The sequence below is a fragment of the Oncorhynchus masou genome, chromosome 8, assembly GCF_036934945.1.
Source record: "Oncorhynchus masou masou isolate Uvic2021 chromosome 8, UVic_Omas_1.1, whole genome shotgun sequence".
Classification (NCBI taxonomy): Eukaryota; Metazoa; Chordata; class Actinopteri; order Salmoniformes; family Salmonidae; genus Oncorhynchus; species Oncorhynchus masou.
Window position 1 is genome coordinate 6,975,765 of NC_088219.1, and position 17,090 is coordinate 6,992,854.

Consider the following 17,090-nt stretch of genomic DNA (forward strand, 5'->3'; position numbering starts at 1 on the left):
TTGAGTCCTAAAATATAAAGAAAATAATGAAACAAAACCCACCTGTGATTTGTTTATAATAGGTTATAAACAATAATGTCCTACAAAAAACGCCATAGAAGCTCTCTCTTTATTTATTATCAACTTCAAGCTGATGCATTTCTATGAACATGTGATACTAGTTAATCCATTTGCATCAGTATCCTAGAGCCCCCTCGGACTGCTGTTCATTGCGGATGTATACAACCCGTATTGTCTGAGTGCCGTGCCTGGTCCGTTAATGACGCAAGCCCGACTGGCGACAGTCAGTCTAGAAGTTTGACATTTTCACAGTTTACAGCAACTGCTGTGGAACTTAACAATACTTCCGATTTTAAGCGCATCCATTTCGAGAAAGATCCTCTCGAACCATATTTATCGGGACTCTGATGGATCGTGTCCAGAGCGTAGTGTGGAAAAGTAATCAGGAGACCTGTCACACTGGTTGAATCAATGTTGTTTCCACTCATTTCAATGAAATGAAATTGAACCAACGTGGAATATACGTTTAATTGACGTCTGTGCAGAGTGGGTCGTGACTCAAGGTACCTACATCCAACCCGCCCACGGAGAAGCGCTAAGCACGCAGTGAATGTGTGTTTCTATCATCCCAGTATCAAACAGTTCACAAATATTTCTGGTCCTTCCTCATCCCTTTTTTGCATAGAAACAGGGCTATTTAAGATTCAAATTAGGCACAGAAGTACTCTGACTAATACACTGACGAGGCTCAACCAATCATTTCAGACACTTGTAGAAGATATGAGAATGCGCATTGAAGCTGTTCTGGTGGGTCGTGGTGGCCCAACCCCCTATTAAGACTTTATGTTGGTGTTTCCTTCATTTTTGCAGTTACCTGTATACCATATACATAGAGCGGCAAGAGTACCGGGTGTTATCTTCTGGATTCAGGTTCACTCAAAAATCGTTTTAAGCTTTGTTTTAATATTGAAAGTCACAGCTGATTTATTGCATTTATATCGATTTGTTCTCCTTAAATATGATGTATTCGTTTCAGTCTCTGAATTTCTTTAATCAAACCGTTTGCCGACAGCACCCGATATCCAGGCATAAAAACTACAATCTGTCCTGAATTAGCATAGTTCACATGTGCGCCGAGCTATATCCTGTCCCCGGTTTTCCTTGGCAAAAGTAGTTGGCTAGCTGAACTATGCTCGTTTTCGTCCTCATTGCCTAACTTCATAAATACTCCACCCTCAACTTCCAAACCCATTTGCTAAGTTATACAATCATTTAACTAAGAAATTCACTTGAAAATGTGTTGTTTTATTGAATAGTCATGACTGGTTCGAGCTATCTGTCACTCATGTCATAAGTGGCAAATTATTGTTTTTATGTTTTTATTCAACTAGACAAGCCAGTTAAACAAGAACAAATTCTTTTTTACTATGATGGCCGAACCAAGATGACGCTGGGCCAATTGTGTACCGCCCCTACGGGACTCCCAAATACAGCAGAGGATTGAACCAGGGTGTCTGTAATGACTCCTCTAACACTGAGATGCAGTGCCTTAGACCGCTGCACCACACAGGAAGGAGCCTAAGTGTTAAGGATTCAAGTTCGGTTTTGAGATTCACAGGCGTTGCTGGACGTTTCAAGTCGTTTGACTCAATAGGACATGTAGTGATTTTGACAACACAGCCAGATGCACTACATGACCAAAAGTATGTGGACACCTGCTCATCTCATTCCAAAATCATTGGCATTAATATGGAGTTGGTCCCCCCCCTTTTGCTGCTATAACAGCCTCCACTCTTCTGGGAAGGCTTTCCACTAGATGTTGGAACATTGCTGTTATAACAGCCTCCTCTCTTCTGGGAAGGCTTTCCACTAGATGTTGGAACATTGCTGTTATAACAGCCCCCACTCTTCTGGGAAGCCTTTCCACTAGATGTTGGAACATTGCTGCTATAACAGCCTCTACTCTTCTGGGAAGGCTTTCCACTAGATGTTGGAACATTGCTGTTATAACAGCCTCCTCTCTTCTGGGAAGGCTTTCCACTAGATGTTGGAACATTGCTGTTATAACAGCCCCCACTCTTCTGGGAAGGCTTTCCACTAGATGTTGGAACATTGCTGCGGGGACTTGCTTCCATTCAGCCACAAGCATTAGTGAGGTCGGGCACTGATGTTGGGCAATTAGGCCTGGCTCGTAGTCGGCGTTCCAATTCATCCCAAAGGTGTTCGATGGGGTTGGGGTCAGGGCTCTGCGCAGGCCAGTCAAGTTTTTCAACACCGATCTCGACAAACCATTTCTGTTTGGACCTTGATTTGTGCACGGGGGCATGGTCATGCTGAAACAGGAAAGGGCCTTCCCCAAACTGCTGCCACAAAGTTGGAAGCACAGAATCGTCTAGAATGTCATTGTATGCTGTAGAGTTAAGATTCCCTTCACTGGAAGTAACGGGCCAAACCCAAACCATGAAAAATAGCCCCAGCTTGTGTGGCCTACCATTTTGCGGCTGTGACGTTGTTGCTCCTAGACGTTTCCTCTTCACAATAACAGCACTTGCTGTTGACCGGGGGCAGCTCTAGTAGGGAAGAAATTTGATCTAACTGACTTGTTGGAAAGGTGGCATCCTATGACAGTTTCACATTGAGAGTCACTGAGATCTTCTACTGCCAATGTTTTGTCTATGGAGATTACATGGCTGTGTGCTCGATTGTATACACCTGTCAGCAACAGGGTGTGGCTGAAATAGCGGAATCCACTAATTTCAAGGGGTGTCCACATACTTTTGTAAATATAGTGTATGTACATTCCTGTACCCTTTAACCTTCTTAGTTGTTGATTAAATTTAACTTTATTGATTGACAAGAGAAAACTCAATGAAAATAGAGTTTAGGTAGCCTAGTGGTTAAAGGCATGTTAGAGGTGTCACTACCCTACAGGATGCCAATGGCTACAATGAATGACTAAATAACTTCGTGGAGACAGAGGCGGCAGGGTAGCCTAGTGGTTAGAGCGTTGGACTAGTAAACGGAAGATTGCAAGTTCAAACCCCCAAGCTGACAAGGTACAAATCTGTCGTTCTGTCCCTGAACAGGCACTGTTCCTAGGCCGTCATTGAAAATAGGAATTTGTTCTTATAACTGACTTGCCTAGTTAAATAAAGGTAAAATATAAATTTAAAAAAAGGCTCCACGGAATTGTCCTCGTCATCACCACTCTAGGTGTCACTACCCTCTTATAACTGACTTGCCTAGTTAAATAAAGGTAAAATATAAATTTAAAAAAATATAAATTTAAAAAAAGGCTCCACGGAATTGTCCTCGTCATCACCACTCTAGGTGTCACTACCCTCTTATAACTGACTTGCCTAGTTAAATAAAGGTAAAATATAAATTTTAAAAAAGGCTCCACGGAATACCCATATTAATGTGTGTTTAATTGGCTGTAATGTAAGCATCATGGACAGCTTCAACCTCACCCTAACTGACATGTCAGATGATTGGTCAGTGGGCGGGAACAAGGTCAACGGTGTCTGTGTCACAATCATCCCTGTTGATAACCAGGCCCCATATATATATATATATGTGTGTTTAATTTGCTGTAATATGAAAAGACTTAGCAGCCGCCAACCTGTTTGCACCAATCCCATGCAATTTACAGTAAAGTACTTTTTTTGTAAATTAAAATTACATGTATTTATCTGAAAATGTTGTACATTTACAAGGGAAAGTTGTAGAGTGTAATCATTACAATAATCATTATATGGGGTGATTTTTTTGTAAAAAAAAAAAAAATGGACTAAAATATTCACACATGCTGTGGTGCTCTCTAGCCAACACCTTCTATTTATTTTACCTTCATTTGACCAGGCAAGTCAGTTAAGAAGACATTCTTATTTTAAATGACGGCCTGGGAACAGTGGGTTAACTGCCTGTTCAGGGGCACAACCACAGATTTTTTACCTTGTCAACTCAGAGATTCAATCTTGTAACCTTTTGGCTACTAGTCCAACAATCTAACCACTAGGCTACCTGTCTCTAACCACTAGGCTACCTGTCTCTAACTACTAGGCTACCTGCCTCTAACCACTAGGCTACCTGTCTCTAACCACTAGGCTACCTGTCTCTAACTACTAGGCTACCTGCCTCTAACCACTAGGCTACCTGTCTCTAACCACTAGGCTACCTGTCTCTAACCACTAGGCTACCTGTCTCTAACTACTAGGCTACCTGCCTCTAACCACTAGGCTCCCTGCCTCGAACCACTAGGCTCCCTGCCTCGAACCACTAGGCTCCCTGCCTCGAACCACTAGGCTGCCTGCCTCGAACCACTAGGCTCCCTGCCTCGAACCACTAGGCTACCTGTCTCGAACCACTAGGCTACCTGTCTCTAACCACTAGGCTACCTGTCTCTAACTACTAGGCTACCTGCCTCTAACCACTAGGCTACCTGTCTCTAACTACTAGGCTCCCTGCCTCGAACCACTAGGCTCCCTGCCTCGAACCACTAGGCTACCTGTCTCTAACTACTAGGCTACCTGTCTCTAACTACTAGGCTACCTGCCTCTAACCACTAGGCTACCTGTCTCTAACCACTAGGCTACCTGCCTCTAACCACTAGGCTGCCTGCCTCGAACCACTAGGCTCCCTGCCTCGAACCACTAGGCTACCTGTCTCGAACCACTAGGCTACCTGTCTCTAACCACTAGGCTACCTGTCTCTAACTACTAGGCTACCTGTCTCTAACTACTAGGCTACCTGCCTCTAACCACTAGGCTACCTGTCTCTAACTACTAGGCTCCCTGCCTCGAACCACTAGGCTCCCTGCCTCGAACCACTAGGCTACCTGTCTCTAACCACTAGGCTACCTGTCTCTAACTACTAGGCTACCTGCCTCTAACCACTAGGCTACCTGTCTCGAACCACTAGGCTGCCTGCCGCCCCTCTCCTAATAACCTGGAGTAGAATAATAGGATATTAAGTTGTTATGTTGTGCATTTCAGACATCAACATTACACAACATAGAGTGACAGATATTTGATAAGTGGAAAAATAATGTTTTGAAACATTTTCATAATTCTGAGCCGATCAATGTCAGTTAAAGGTTAAAGGTTAAATAAATAAAAAAATATCCTCCTACCTTATACTCAGCCTACCCAACCATGCATATTCACTCTACTAGGTTCATTCATTCATTTATTCATAGTGGGCTATTAATTCTGTAAGAGCAATAGAATTCCAAATAGTTTTGCAGTGTTGTCGATCATGACTTTAGGATGAGCTGCAAACAGAGACAGAGAGAGACAGAGAGAGAGAGATTTTTATTTATTTTATCTTGTGCCCTTTAACGATTTGTACATTGTAAAAACACTGTATATATATAATATGACATTTGTAATGTCTTTATTGTTTTGAAACTTCTGTATGTGTAATGTTTACTGTTAATTTTTTAAAATTGTTTTTCACTTTATATATTCACTTTATATATTATCTACCTCACTTGCTTTGGCAATGTTAACACATGTTTCCCATGCCAATAAAGCCCTTGAATTGAATTGAATTGAGAGAGACAGAGAGAGAGAGACAGGGAGAGAGAGTGACAGAGAGAGAGAGTGACAGAGAGAGAGAGAGTGACAGAGAGAGAGCACACCGCTGCTGTCTGTCTGAATCTTTCTCGAATCCTGGGAAAGTTCCAGGGGCAGGCTGGCTGGCGGAGGGATCTGGCACGCAGGCACTGCGGCTCCAGCCTGGCTGACGCCGGGGTTGTGGCGCTCCGCTCGGCTCGTGGAGGCTCAAGGGCTCCAAGCAAACACGCTCCCCACCTTGCTCTATCCGCGCCACGCTCAACTGGGCAGCCAGACATCACACGCAGGAACAGAGGGAAAGGAATTGCCCCCGTCTTTCACAACAGTGAAGCGCTGTAGTGAATGGACATCACACGGCAGAGGTGAGAGATGAAAAATGTACCTTTTTTAAAGGATATTAATAACTTTGTGTGGGTCTTCTAGGGGTTATTGTAGGCTATCACTTGCAGGAGCATGTTGTTTAAGGGTTCAGTGTAATGGAAAATGGTAAATGATACGGTCATTTTGGGTATTATCAACAGTAAAATACTCTCAAACTTTTTACTGCGGCATACTGTAAATTATGGTGCATTGTGGGAAAATGTTGTGGGTGGGAATGGAATTGCTGTATTTTGAACGGTACTGTAATTCCACCCCGCAGAATACAGTACCATACTGTATTTTTGGAGTGACAAAAACCTTTTGACCACTAGTGGGTGCACGGTATTGTTGATTCTGGCTCATTGACATATCTAGAGGCGTGCTCTACATGTTGCACCCCTGAGTGAGAATGCTGTACCAATTTAACTCCTATATGGTTATAGAGCCCCTTCAATGTGTGTAGGAGACAGATTGTAGTGGCAGCAAGTCTTAAACCTTAAAAGAGTTGAGCATTTAGGCCATGTTGTCACTGCCAGTTTGGAAGCATTTGTTAAGGCCTTTAGAAGTGCCACTGATATAAAACACCAATAATATTAATTCATATACGTTAATGTCTAAAAGCTTTACCTAGCTGCCAAACTGCTCGCACCAATCATATGTCCTTATTACAGTATACCACGTGGGAAATAAAACCCCTCACCTCAATGAATTTCAAACATCCATGAATTCATTCAGATTACTGAAGAATTTGTTTTTTACTGTATTTTACAGTGTGTACTTGCTTTGATACTGTATTAATTTTACAGTAGGTGTGCTGTAATATGAAATACAGCATTTTACTGTATTTGCCTGTAAGCTACTGTCAAATTCACAGTAACCCTTTTACAGTGTAGGTAGGTGAAACAATATCAACATGATGACTGTTGAACAGCATGACAGACATTTTCAAATGTCTGATTAGCTTTATTTTATCTCAAACTTTTTTATTTCACCTTATATTTAATAATGATCTTAGGTTATTGTGTGTTCATAGGAAGTTAATGTGCCGTTTAAAAGCATGGTTAGCTTTTTTGGCTATAGTGGGAAACAACATTGTGAAATAGTAGGACGAAATTGTCATGCATATGTAACCTACTTCTAAGCGGAAAGCGGTTACCTTGTAGCTCTGTGATAGTGTGTAACTGTGCAGGGGGCTGGGGAGGGGACCTCGTCCTCAACATGTCATGTACAAAAGAAAAAAACGTTCTCGTAGTAAAGGGAAACTGGTGTGTTTACCTTCGGGGTTGTGTGCTGATGATAAAGCATTAGGTAATTAAGCCTATCTCAGCCCGTAGACTGAGTGACGCCAGCTTCAGAAAGGAGTCAACGCAGGCAGAGCGGAACAGACGCGCTGGTGCCGCACTGCCGCATTCAAGTGCAGTGGGCGTTGAGCGCCTGAAGTGCGCACCACATTCTGCCAAAATACAAACCCACGCTGTTATTATAGGCTACTTTTCCAACTAACATATAAACTAAATATGTGGTGTCAGATGATTGAATTTCTTAATTGACCGTGACTGACTGAACTGAAGAACAGATAAGAGTTTCTGTCCTGTAGCCGTTCGAACAGAGTGCTGCGCGTCGGCACAGCATAACTCAACTCACGTGTCTGCTGCTGAATTATAGTGATGCTTGCTCACGGCATGTTTGGCATTCCTATGTTCCCCAGGCTAGTACATTATTTATATGTGGTATGGATTTTAATCCAGAAATATCATGATTATCACAATACATTCGTTTTGTTGTCATCTCAGTCCAAGAGAGGTTCATGGTTCATGAAGAGCAACAGATCATAAACAGTAGCCAGGGTTTTTCAGGAGAAAGCGTAGGACTGAAAATCACAAGAATCACTCTTTTACAAGACCACATAAACGACTTCAACTACCGGACTACTCTGTGTAGGCTTCCTTAGACTGTTTTACAATGGAATACATATCCCCTCTTTTTGTATGGGAGGAGAAGGAGAGAGAGAAAGGATGCTGTCACATTAAAGTTGTTTATTTAAAGCAAATATCTGAGTTCTTCCATCTACCAGTACAGTAGCTTATGAATAGCACATTAGGTAATGTTGTAGTCAGCCTGACTACAAGGCAGAGAGGGGGAGCTAGAGAAAGAGAGAGAGAGAGCAAGCTCGAGAGAGAGAGAGAGCTAGAGAGAGAGAGAGAGAGCAAGCTAGAGAGAGAGAGAGTAGGAGAGCAAGCTAGAGAGAGAGAGAGAGAGAGAGAGAGCAAGCTAGAGAGAGAGAGAGCTAGAGAGAGAGAGAGAGAGCAAGCAAGAGAGAGAGAAAGCATGGATCAGAATGTTTCCGTTTCCATGCTGTCTGTCTGTCCGTCCATCTGTGAGTGGTGTGACCTATGCTGTCTGTCTGTCTGTCTGTCTGTCTGTCTGTCTGTCTGTCTGTCTGTCTGTCTGTCTGTCTGTCTGTCTGTCTGTCCGTCCATCTGTGAGTGGTGTGACCTATGCTGTCTGTCTGTCTGTCTGTCTGTCTGTCTGTCTGTCTGTCTGTCTGTCTGTTCGTCCATCTGTGAGTGGTGTGACCTATGCTGGCCAGACTGTGGGGCTCCTCGCTATGAGACAGAGGGATGTACACTGAGTCCAAACTTTGTAGAAGCACCTTTGGCGGCGATTACAGCTGTGAGTCTTTTTTTTGATTGAGTCTCTAAGAGCTTTGCACATCTGGATTGTACAATATTTGCCCATTATTCTTTAAAGAATTCTTCAAGCTCTGTCAAGTTGGTTGTTGATCATTGCTAGACATACATTTTTATGTCTTGCCATAGATTCTCAAGCTGATTTCACTCAAAACTGTAACTAGGCCACTCAGGAACATTCAATGTATTCTTGGTAAGCAACTCCAGTGAAGATTTGGCCTTGTGGTTTAGGTTATTGTCCTGCTGAAAGGTGAATTAGTCTCCCAGTGTCTGTTGGAAAGTAGACTGAACCAGGTTTTCCTCTGGAATTTTGCAGATGGTTATAGCTGTATTCTGTTTCTATTTGTCCTTAAAAACTCCCTTGTCCTTGTCGATGACAAGCAGACCCATAACATGATGCAGCCACCACCATGCTTGAAAATATGAAGAGTGGTACTTAGTGATGTGTTGGATTTGCCCCAAACATAACACTTTATATTCAGGACATAAAGTTAATTTCTTAGCCACATTTTTGCAGTATTACCAAAGTGACTTGTTACAAACAGGAATCATGTTTTTATATTTGATTGTATACAAGCTTCTTTTCACTCTGTCAATTAGGTTAGTATTGTGGAGTAACTACAATGTTGTTGATCCATCCTCATTCTTCTTCTATCAGAGCCATTATACTCTGTAACTGTTTTAAAGTCACCATTGGCCTCATCAAATCAAATCAAAGTTTATTTGTCACGTGCACCGAATACAACAAGTGTAGACCTTACAGTGAAATGCTTACTTACAGGCTCTAACCAATAGTGCAAAGAAGGTATTAGGGGAACAATAGGTAAGTAAAGAAATAAAACAACAGTAAAAAGACAGACTATATACAGTAGTGAGGCTATATACAGTAGAGAGGCTATATATAGTAGAGAGGATATATACAGTAGAGAGGATATATACAGTAGAGAGGCTATATACAGTAGAGAGGCTATATACAGTAGAGAAGCTATAACAGTAGAGAGGGTATATACAGTAGAGAGACTATATACAGTAGAGAGGCTATATACAGTAGAGAGGCTACATACAGTAGAGAGGCTATAAAAGTAGCGAGGCTATATACAGTAGAGAGGCTATATACAGTAGAGAAGCTATAACAGTAGAGAGGCTATAAAAGTAGCGAGGCTACATACAGACACCGGTTAGTTAAGCTGATTGAGGTAGTATGAACATGTAGATATGGTGAAAGTTACTATGCATATATGATGAACAGAGAGTAGCAGCAGTGTAAATGAGGGGTTGGCGGGTGGTGGGACACAATGCAGATAGAAATCCCTGAGCAGTTTCCTTCCTCTCCGGCAACTTCTAAAAACACGTTTTCACTTTGTCATTATGGGGTATTGTGATGTCATTATGGGGTATTGTGATGTCATTATGGGGTATTGTGATGTCATTATGGGGTATTGCGATGTCATTATGGGGCATTGTGTGTAGATGGGTGAGAGAGAAAAAAAATCTATTGAATCGATTTTTGAATTCAGGCTAATGTGGAATAAGTCAGCGGGGTATGAAGACTTTCTGAAGGTCATAGAACATCCCTATAGTCCCCATAGACTGGATTCAGTGTCCTAGTCCTAATTCTCTCCTAAGTCTTCTGTTGTATTTAACCTCTGGTTCATATGACTCACAGCCCCGCTGAACAGCTCTTTGTTTCTGTTAAATTAGCGCCTAATTTCATCTCTCTCTTCTCTGGTCAGATGACTGAAACCTGACCTGCACGAGGAATAACATTCATGACCGGAGGCTACCATTCTGACCAGACCGTATTTCTGCTGAGAGAGAGAGGGAAGAGAGAGAGAGAGAAAAATAAGATATTTGGGATTATTCCAACATTCCCACCTCCGTTCCAGACCTTCCTCCCTACTCCTGGTCTCTTCAGGAAGCACCAACGGAACTAATGAACCCCCGTTTCTGTTTACATAGACTCCACACACTCCTCTTCGAGCTCCATCCCTGATCCCTCGTTCCTGCTCTCCTTTAGCCATCTGGGCAACAGTCCATTCCTCACGCTCCTCTTCTATTCCCCTGTCCCCCCCCCTCTCTCATCACATTCCCTCCCTCTTTCACCCGAAGTGGTGGTTCTCCTCCCTCCCTCCATCCATCTCTACATAGCACCATCCCTCCCTCCATCCATCTCTACATAGCACCACCCATCCATCTCTACATAGCACCCTCCCTCCCTCATCATGCATTCCTCCACCTCCATCACGTCCCTCTTCTCCTTCACCAGCCCTGCAGTGAAGAGGCTTCTGGGATGGAAACAAGGGGATGAAGAGGAGAAGTGGGCAGAGAAGGCTGTGGACTCTCTGGTCAAGAAACTAAAGAAGAAGAAGGGAGCGATGGAGGAGCTGGAGAAGGCCCTCAGCTGTCCCGGACAGCCCAGTGAGTAACCCTGTCTGATCAAATCACATTTTATTTGTCACATGCGTTGGTGTAGACTAACAGTGAAATGCTTACTTACTCAGGGCCTTTCCCAACAATGCAGAGAGAAAGAAAATAGAGACACAATAGAAAAGTAATAACATGTAAAAAAAAAAAAATCACAATGAGTAACGATGACATGGCTATATACACGGGGTACCAGTACCTAGTCAATGATAACTAGGTTATATACAGGAAGTACCAGGTAATAACGTGGCTATATACACGGGGTACCAGTACTGAGTCAATGATAACTAGGTTATATACAGGAAGTACCAGGTAATAACGTGGCTATATACACGGGGTACCAGTACTGAGTCGATGATAACTAGGTTATATACAGGAAGTACCAGGTAATAACGTGGCTATATACACGGGGTACCAGTACTGAGTCGATGATAACTAGGTTATATACAGGAAGTACCAGGTAATAACGTGGCTATATACACGGGGTACCAGTACTGAGTCGATGATAACTAGGTTATATACAGGAAGTACCAGGTAATAACGTGGCTATATACACGGGGTACCAGTACTGAGTCAATGATAACTAGGTTATATACAGGAAGTACCAGGTAATAACGTGGCTATATACACGGGGTACCAGTACTGAGTCAATGATAACTAGGTTATATACAGGAAGTACCAGGTAATAACATGGCTATATACACGGGGTACCAGTACTGAGTCGATGATAACTAGGTTATATACAGGAAGTACCAGGTAATAACGTGGCTATATACACGGGGTACCAGTACTGAGTCGATGATAACTAGGTTATATACAGGAAGTACCATGTAATAACGTGGCTATATACACGGGGTACCAGTACCTAGTCGATGTGCAGGGGTATGAGGTAAGTGAGGTAGATATGAACATAATATTTATGTTATAGGAATAAAGTTAGCGATAGTAAACAGTAGCAGTAGCGTATGTGATCAGTCAAAAAGGTTAGTGGGTAGTTATTGGTTAACTATTTAACTAACTACACCGAACAAAGATATAAAACGCAACATGTCAAATGTTTGGTCCCATGTTTCATGAGCTGAAAATATAAGATCCCAGAAATGTTCCATATGTGAAAAAAGTTTATTTCTCTCAAATGTTGTAAACACAAATTTGTTTACATCCATGTTAGTGAGCATTTCTCCACTGCCAAGATAACAGGTGTGGCATATGAAGAATCTGATTAAACAGCATGACCATTACAGAGGTGCACCTTGTGCTGGGGACAATAAAAGGCCACTCTAAAATGTGCAGTTTTGTCACACCACACAATGCCACAGATGTCTCAAGTTTTGAGGAAGTGTGCAATTGGCATGCTGACTGCAGGAATGTCCACCAGAGCTGGAGAAAAATCCACCAGGGGAAAATGAATGTTAATTTCTCTACCATACAATACAGTAAGCCACCTTCAACCTCGTTTTAGAGAATATGGCAGCACTTCCAACAGGCCTCACAGCCTCAGAGTACATGTAACCACGCCAGCCCAGAACCTCAACATCCGGCTTCTTCCCCTGTGGGATCGTCTGAGACCAGCCACCTGGACAGATGATGAAACTGAGGAGTATTTCTGTCTGTCATAAAGAACTTTTGTGGGGAAAAACTCATTCTGATTGGTTGGGCCTGGCACACTAGTGGGTGGGCCTATGCCCCACCTATGACCGAGTGAAATCCAGGATTAGGGCCTAATGCATTTATTTCAATTGACTGATTTCTTTATTTCCTTACTGAAGCTCTGTAAAATCGTTGAAATTGTTGCATGTTGCATTTATATTTTTGTTCAGTATATTTAGAAGGCTTATGGCTTGGGGGGTAGAAGCTGTTCAGGGTCTTGATAGTTCCAGACTTGGTGCGTTGGTACCGCAGAGAGAAAGGTCTATGAATGGGGTGGCTGGAGTCTTTGACCATTCTTAGGGCCTTCCTCTGACACCGCCTGGTATAGAGGTCCTGGATGGCAGGGAGCTCAGCCTCAGTGATGTACTGGGCCGTACGCACTACCTTCTGTTGCACCTTGCGGTCGGATGCCAAGCAGTTGCCACACCAGCCGGTGATGCAGACAGTCAAGATGCTCTCGATGGTGCCGCTGTAAAACATTTTGAGGAGCTGAGGGGCCCCATGCCAAATCTTTTCAGCCTCCTGAGGGGGAAGAGGCTTTGTCGTGCCCTCTTCACTGCTGTGTTGGTGTGTTTGGACCATGATAGATCCTTAGTGATGTGGACACAGAGAAACTTCAAGCTCTCGACTCGCTCCACTACAGCCCTGTCGATGTAAATGGGGGTCTGCTCGACCCCTCAGCTCCTTGGTCTTGCTGACGTTGAGGGAGAGGTTGTTATCCGGGCACCACACTGCTAGGTCTCTGACCTCCTCCCTATAGGTTGTCTCATCACCGTCAGTGATCAGACCTACCACTGTTATGTCGTCAACAGACTTAATGATGGTGTTGGTGTTGTGCTTGGCCACGCAGTCGTGGGTGATCAGTGAGTACAGGAGGGGACTGAGCACTCACCCCTGAGAGGCCTCCGTGTTAAGGGTCAGTGTGGCGGATGTGTTGTAGGCTTGTGTCACTGGGTAGCTCGCGTCTGCGTTTCCCTTTGTAACCCGTGATATTTTGCAAGCCCTGCCACATCCAACGAGTGTCAGAGCCGGTGTAGTAGGATTCAATCTTAGTCCTGTATTGATGTTTTGTATGTCTTATAAACATCCGGGTTCGTGTCCCACACTTTGAAAGCGACAGGTCTAGCCTTTACCTCAGTACGAATGTTGCCTGCTATCCATGGCTTCTGGTTGGGATATGTACGTACGGTCACTGTGGGGATGACTTTGTCGATACACTTATTACTGAAGCCAGTAACTGATGTGCCTGTTTGAGTTTTTATTGGTAAGTATGAATCAGGAGGATAGAGTTATGGTCAGTTATGCCAAATGGAGGGTGAGTGAGAGCTTTGTATACATCTCTATTTTTGGAGTAAAGGTAGAGTTTTTTTCGCCTCCAGTTGCACATGTGGTAGAAATGAGACAAGACGGATTTCAGTTTTCCTGCATTGAAATTACCGACCACTAGGAGTGCTGCCTCTGCATGTGCATATTCTTGTTTGTTTATGGTCCTATACAGCTCATCGAGTGCCGTCTTAGTGCCAGCATCGGTTTGTGGTGGTAAATCAACAGCAACGAAAAATATAGATGAAAACTCTTCTCGGTAAATAGTATAGTCTACAGCTTATCAATGAGGTATTCTGTCTGAGGTGAGCAGAGATCCTTAATGTTAGAGATGTTAGACCCCCCCTTGTAATAATGCCGTTCTGTCCCACCGATGGACAGAAATAAAAACAGCTAGATGTATATTATCCATGTCCTTGTTTAGCCACGACTCCCAGGAAGCGTAGGATGTTACAATTCTTCAGGTCCAGTTCATAGGATGGTCTCGAACGGATCAGTTCGACTACAGAGGGGCTTTATTTACCCTATTATATTATATTTACTTTATTTATTATTTATGCGTCACCATAGTTTCATCAGGGCGGCCGCACGTCGGCCTCTATGTCGCCCATCTCTTTTCGCTTCCGGGCCTCGGGGATTTTAGGGCCTGGATTGGGATGAGCAGGAAGTCCTGCGTTGTCGACCTGTTGAAAGTAGAAATGTTCATCCAAATGGAGGTTAGTGATCTCTGTTCTGATGTCCAGAAGATCTTTTCATCACAGGAAACGATGACGGGAACATTATGTAAAAAATAAAACATTTTTAAAGTTATGAGGAGCAAAAAAAATATCAGAACTGGTCAGGAGCACGTAAAACAGTCGCTGTGTGTGTGTGTGTGACCAGATAAAGAGTGTTTATCCAGAGATTATGTCACAGCTAGGACCAGGAAACACATCACTCCCCAGTGTCCATAACAGACAGGAAGTACACATCTATAGGAACCAACCTGTTCCAAAACTGTTCCCTTTTTTGTAGCTTATTCTGAAGCACCTCTGATCCAATCTCTCTCTCTCTACCTCCTCCAACAGGTAAGTGTGTGACCATCCCTCGGTCTCTGGACGGTCGTCTCCAGGTGTCTCACAGGAAGGGTCTCCCCCACGTTATCTACTGCAGAGTGTGGAGGTGGCCCGACCTACAGTCTCATCACGAACTCAAGGCCTTGGAGTGCTGTGAATTCGCCTTCGGATCCAAACAGAAAGACATCTGTATCAACCCCTACCACTACAGACGGGTAGAGACACCAGGTATGTAACTATAGTAACCCCTACCACTACAGACGGGTAGAGACACCAGGTATGTAACTATAGTAACCCCTACCACTACAGACGGGTAGAGACACCAGGTATGAAGCTATATTAACCCCTACCACTACAGACGGGTAGAGACACCAGGTATGAAGCTATATTAACCTCTACAGACAGGTAGAGACACTAGGTATGAAGCTATATTAACCACTACAGACAGGTAGAGACACCAGGTATGAAGCTATATTAACCCCTACAGACAGGTAGAGACACCAGGTATGAAGCTATATTAACCACTACAGACAGGTAGAGACACCAGGTATGAAGCTATATTAACCACTACAGACAGGTAGAGACACCAGGTATGAAGCTATATTAACCACTACAGACCGGTAGAGACACCAGGTATGAAGCTATATTAACCCCTACAGACAGGTAGAGACACCAGGTATGAAGCTATATTAACCCCTACAGACAGGTAGAGACACTAGGTATGAAGCTATATTAACCCCTACAGACAGGTAGAGACACCAGGTATGAAGCTATATTAACCCCTACAGACAGGTAGAGACACCAGGTATGAAGCTATATTAACCCCTACAGACAGGTAGAGACACCAGGTATGAAGCTATATTAACCCCTACAGACAGGTAGAGACACCAGGTATGAAGCTATATTAACCCCTACAGACAGGTAGAGACACCAGGTATGAAGCTATATTAACCCCTACAGACAGGTAGAGACACCAGGTATGAAGCTATATTAACCCCTACAGACAGGTAGAGACACAAGGTATGAAGCTATATTAACCCCTACAGACAGGTAGAGACACCAGGTATGAAGCTATATTAACCCCTACAGACAGGTAGAGACACCAGGTATGAAGCTATATTAACCCCGACAGACAGGTAGAGACACCAGGTATGAAGCTATATTAACCCCTACAGACAGGTAGAGACACCAGGTATGAAGCTATATTAACCCCTACAGACAGGTAGAGACACCAGGTATGAAGCTATATTAACCCCTACAGACAGGTAGAGACACCAGGTATGAAGCTATATTAACCCCTACAGACAGGTAGAGACACCAGGTATGAAGCTATATTAACCCCCACAGACAGGTAGAGACACCAGGTATGAAGCTATATTAACCCCTACAGACAGGTAGAGACACCAGGTATGAAGCTATATTAACCCCTACAGACAGGTGGAGACACCAGGTATGAAGCTATATTAACCCCTACAGACAGGTAGAGACACCAGGTATGAAGCTATATTAACCCCTACAGACAGGTAGAGACACCAGGTATGAAGCTATATTAACCCCTACAGACAGGTAGAGACACCAGGTGTGAAGCTATATTAACCCCTACAGACAGGTAGAGACACCAGGTATGAAGCTATATTAACCCCTACAGACAGGTAGAGACACCAGGTGTGAAGCTATATTAACCCCTACAGACAGGTAGAGACACCAGGTATGAAGCTATATTAACCCCTACAGACAGGTAGAGACACCAGGTATGAAGCTATATTAACCCCTACAGACATGTAGAGACACCAGGTATGAAGCTATATTAACCTCTACAGACAGGTAGAGACACCAGGTATGAAGCTATATTAACCCCTACAGACAGGTAGAGACACCAGGTATGAAGCTATATTAACCCCTACAGACAGGTGGAGACACCAGGTATGAAGCTATATTAACCCCTACAGACAGGTAGAGACACCAGGTGTATTACAATACGGGATGATATAATATGTCACACGTAGCCTAGA

At 43.4% G+C, this 17,090-nt stretch overlaps 1 protein-coding gene across 1 annotated transcript in view; it reads left to right on the forward strand.

Moving 5' to 3' along the window:
* The first annotated feature begins 5,637 nt into the window (after positions 1–5,637).
* smad9 (SMAD family member 9) overlaps positions 5,638–17,090 on the forward strand; it is a 23,913-nt gene continuing 12,460 nt past the window's right edge. The window contains exons 1-3 of the mRNA XM_064971376.1: positions 5,638–5,938; positions 10,360–11,044; positions 15,091–15,306. Of these exons, the coding sequence (XP_064827448.1) occupies positions 10,849–11,044; positions 15,091–15,306 (412 nt within the window). The 5' untranslated portion in view covers positions 5,638–5,938; positions 10,360–10,848. The remainder of the gene's footprint in view (positions 5,939–10,359; positions 11,045–15,090; positions 15,307–17,090) is intronic.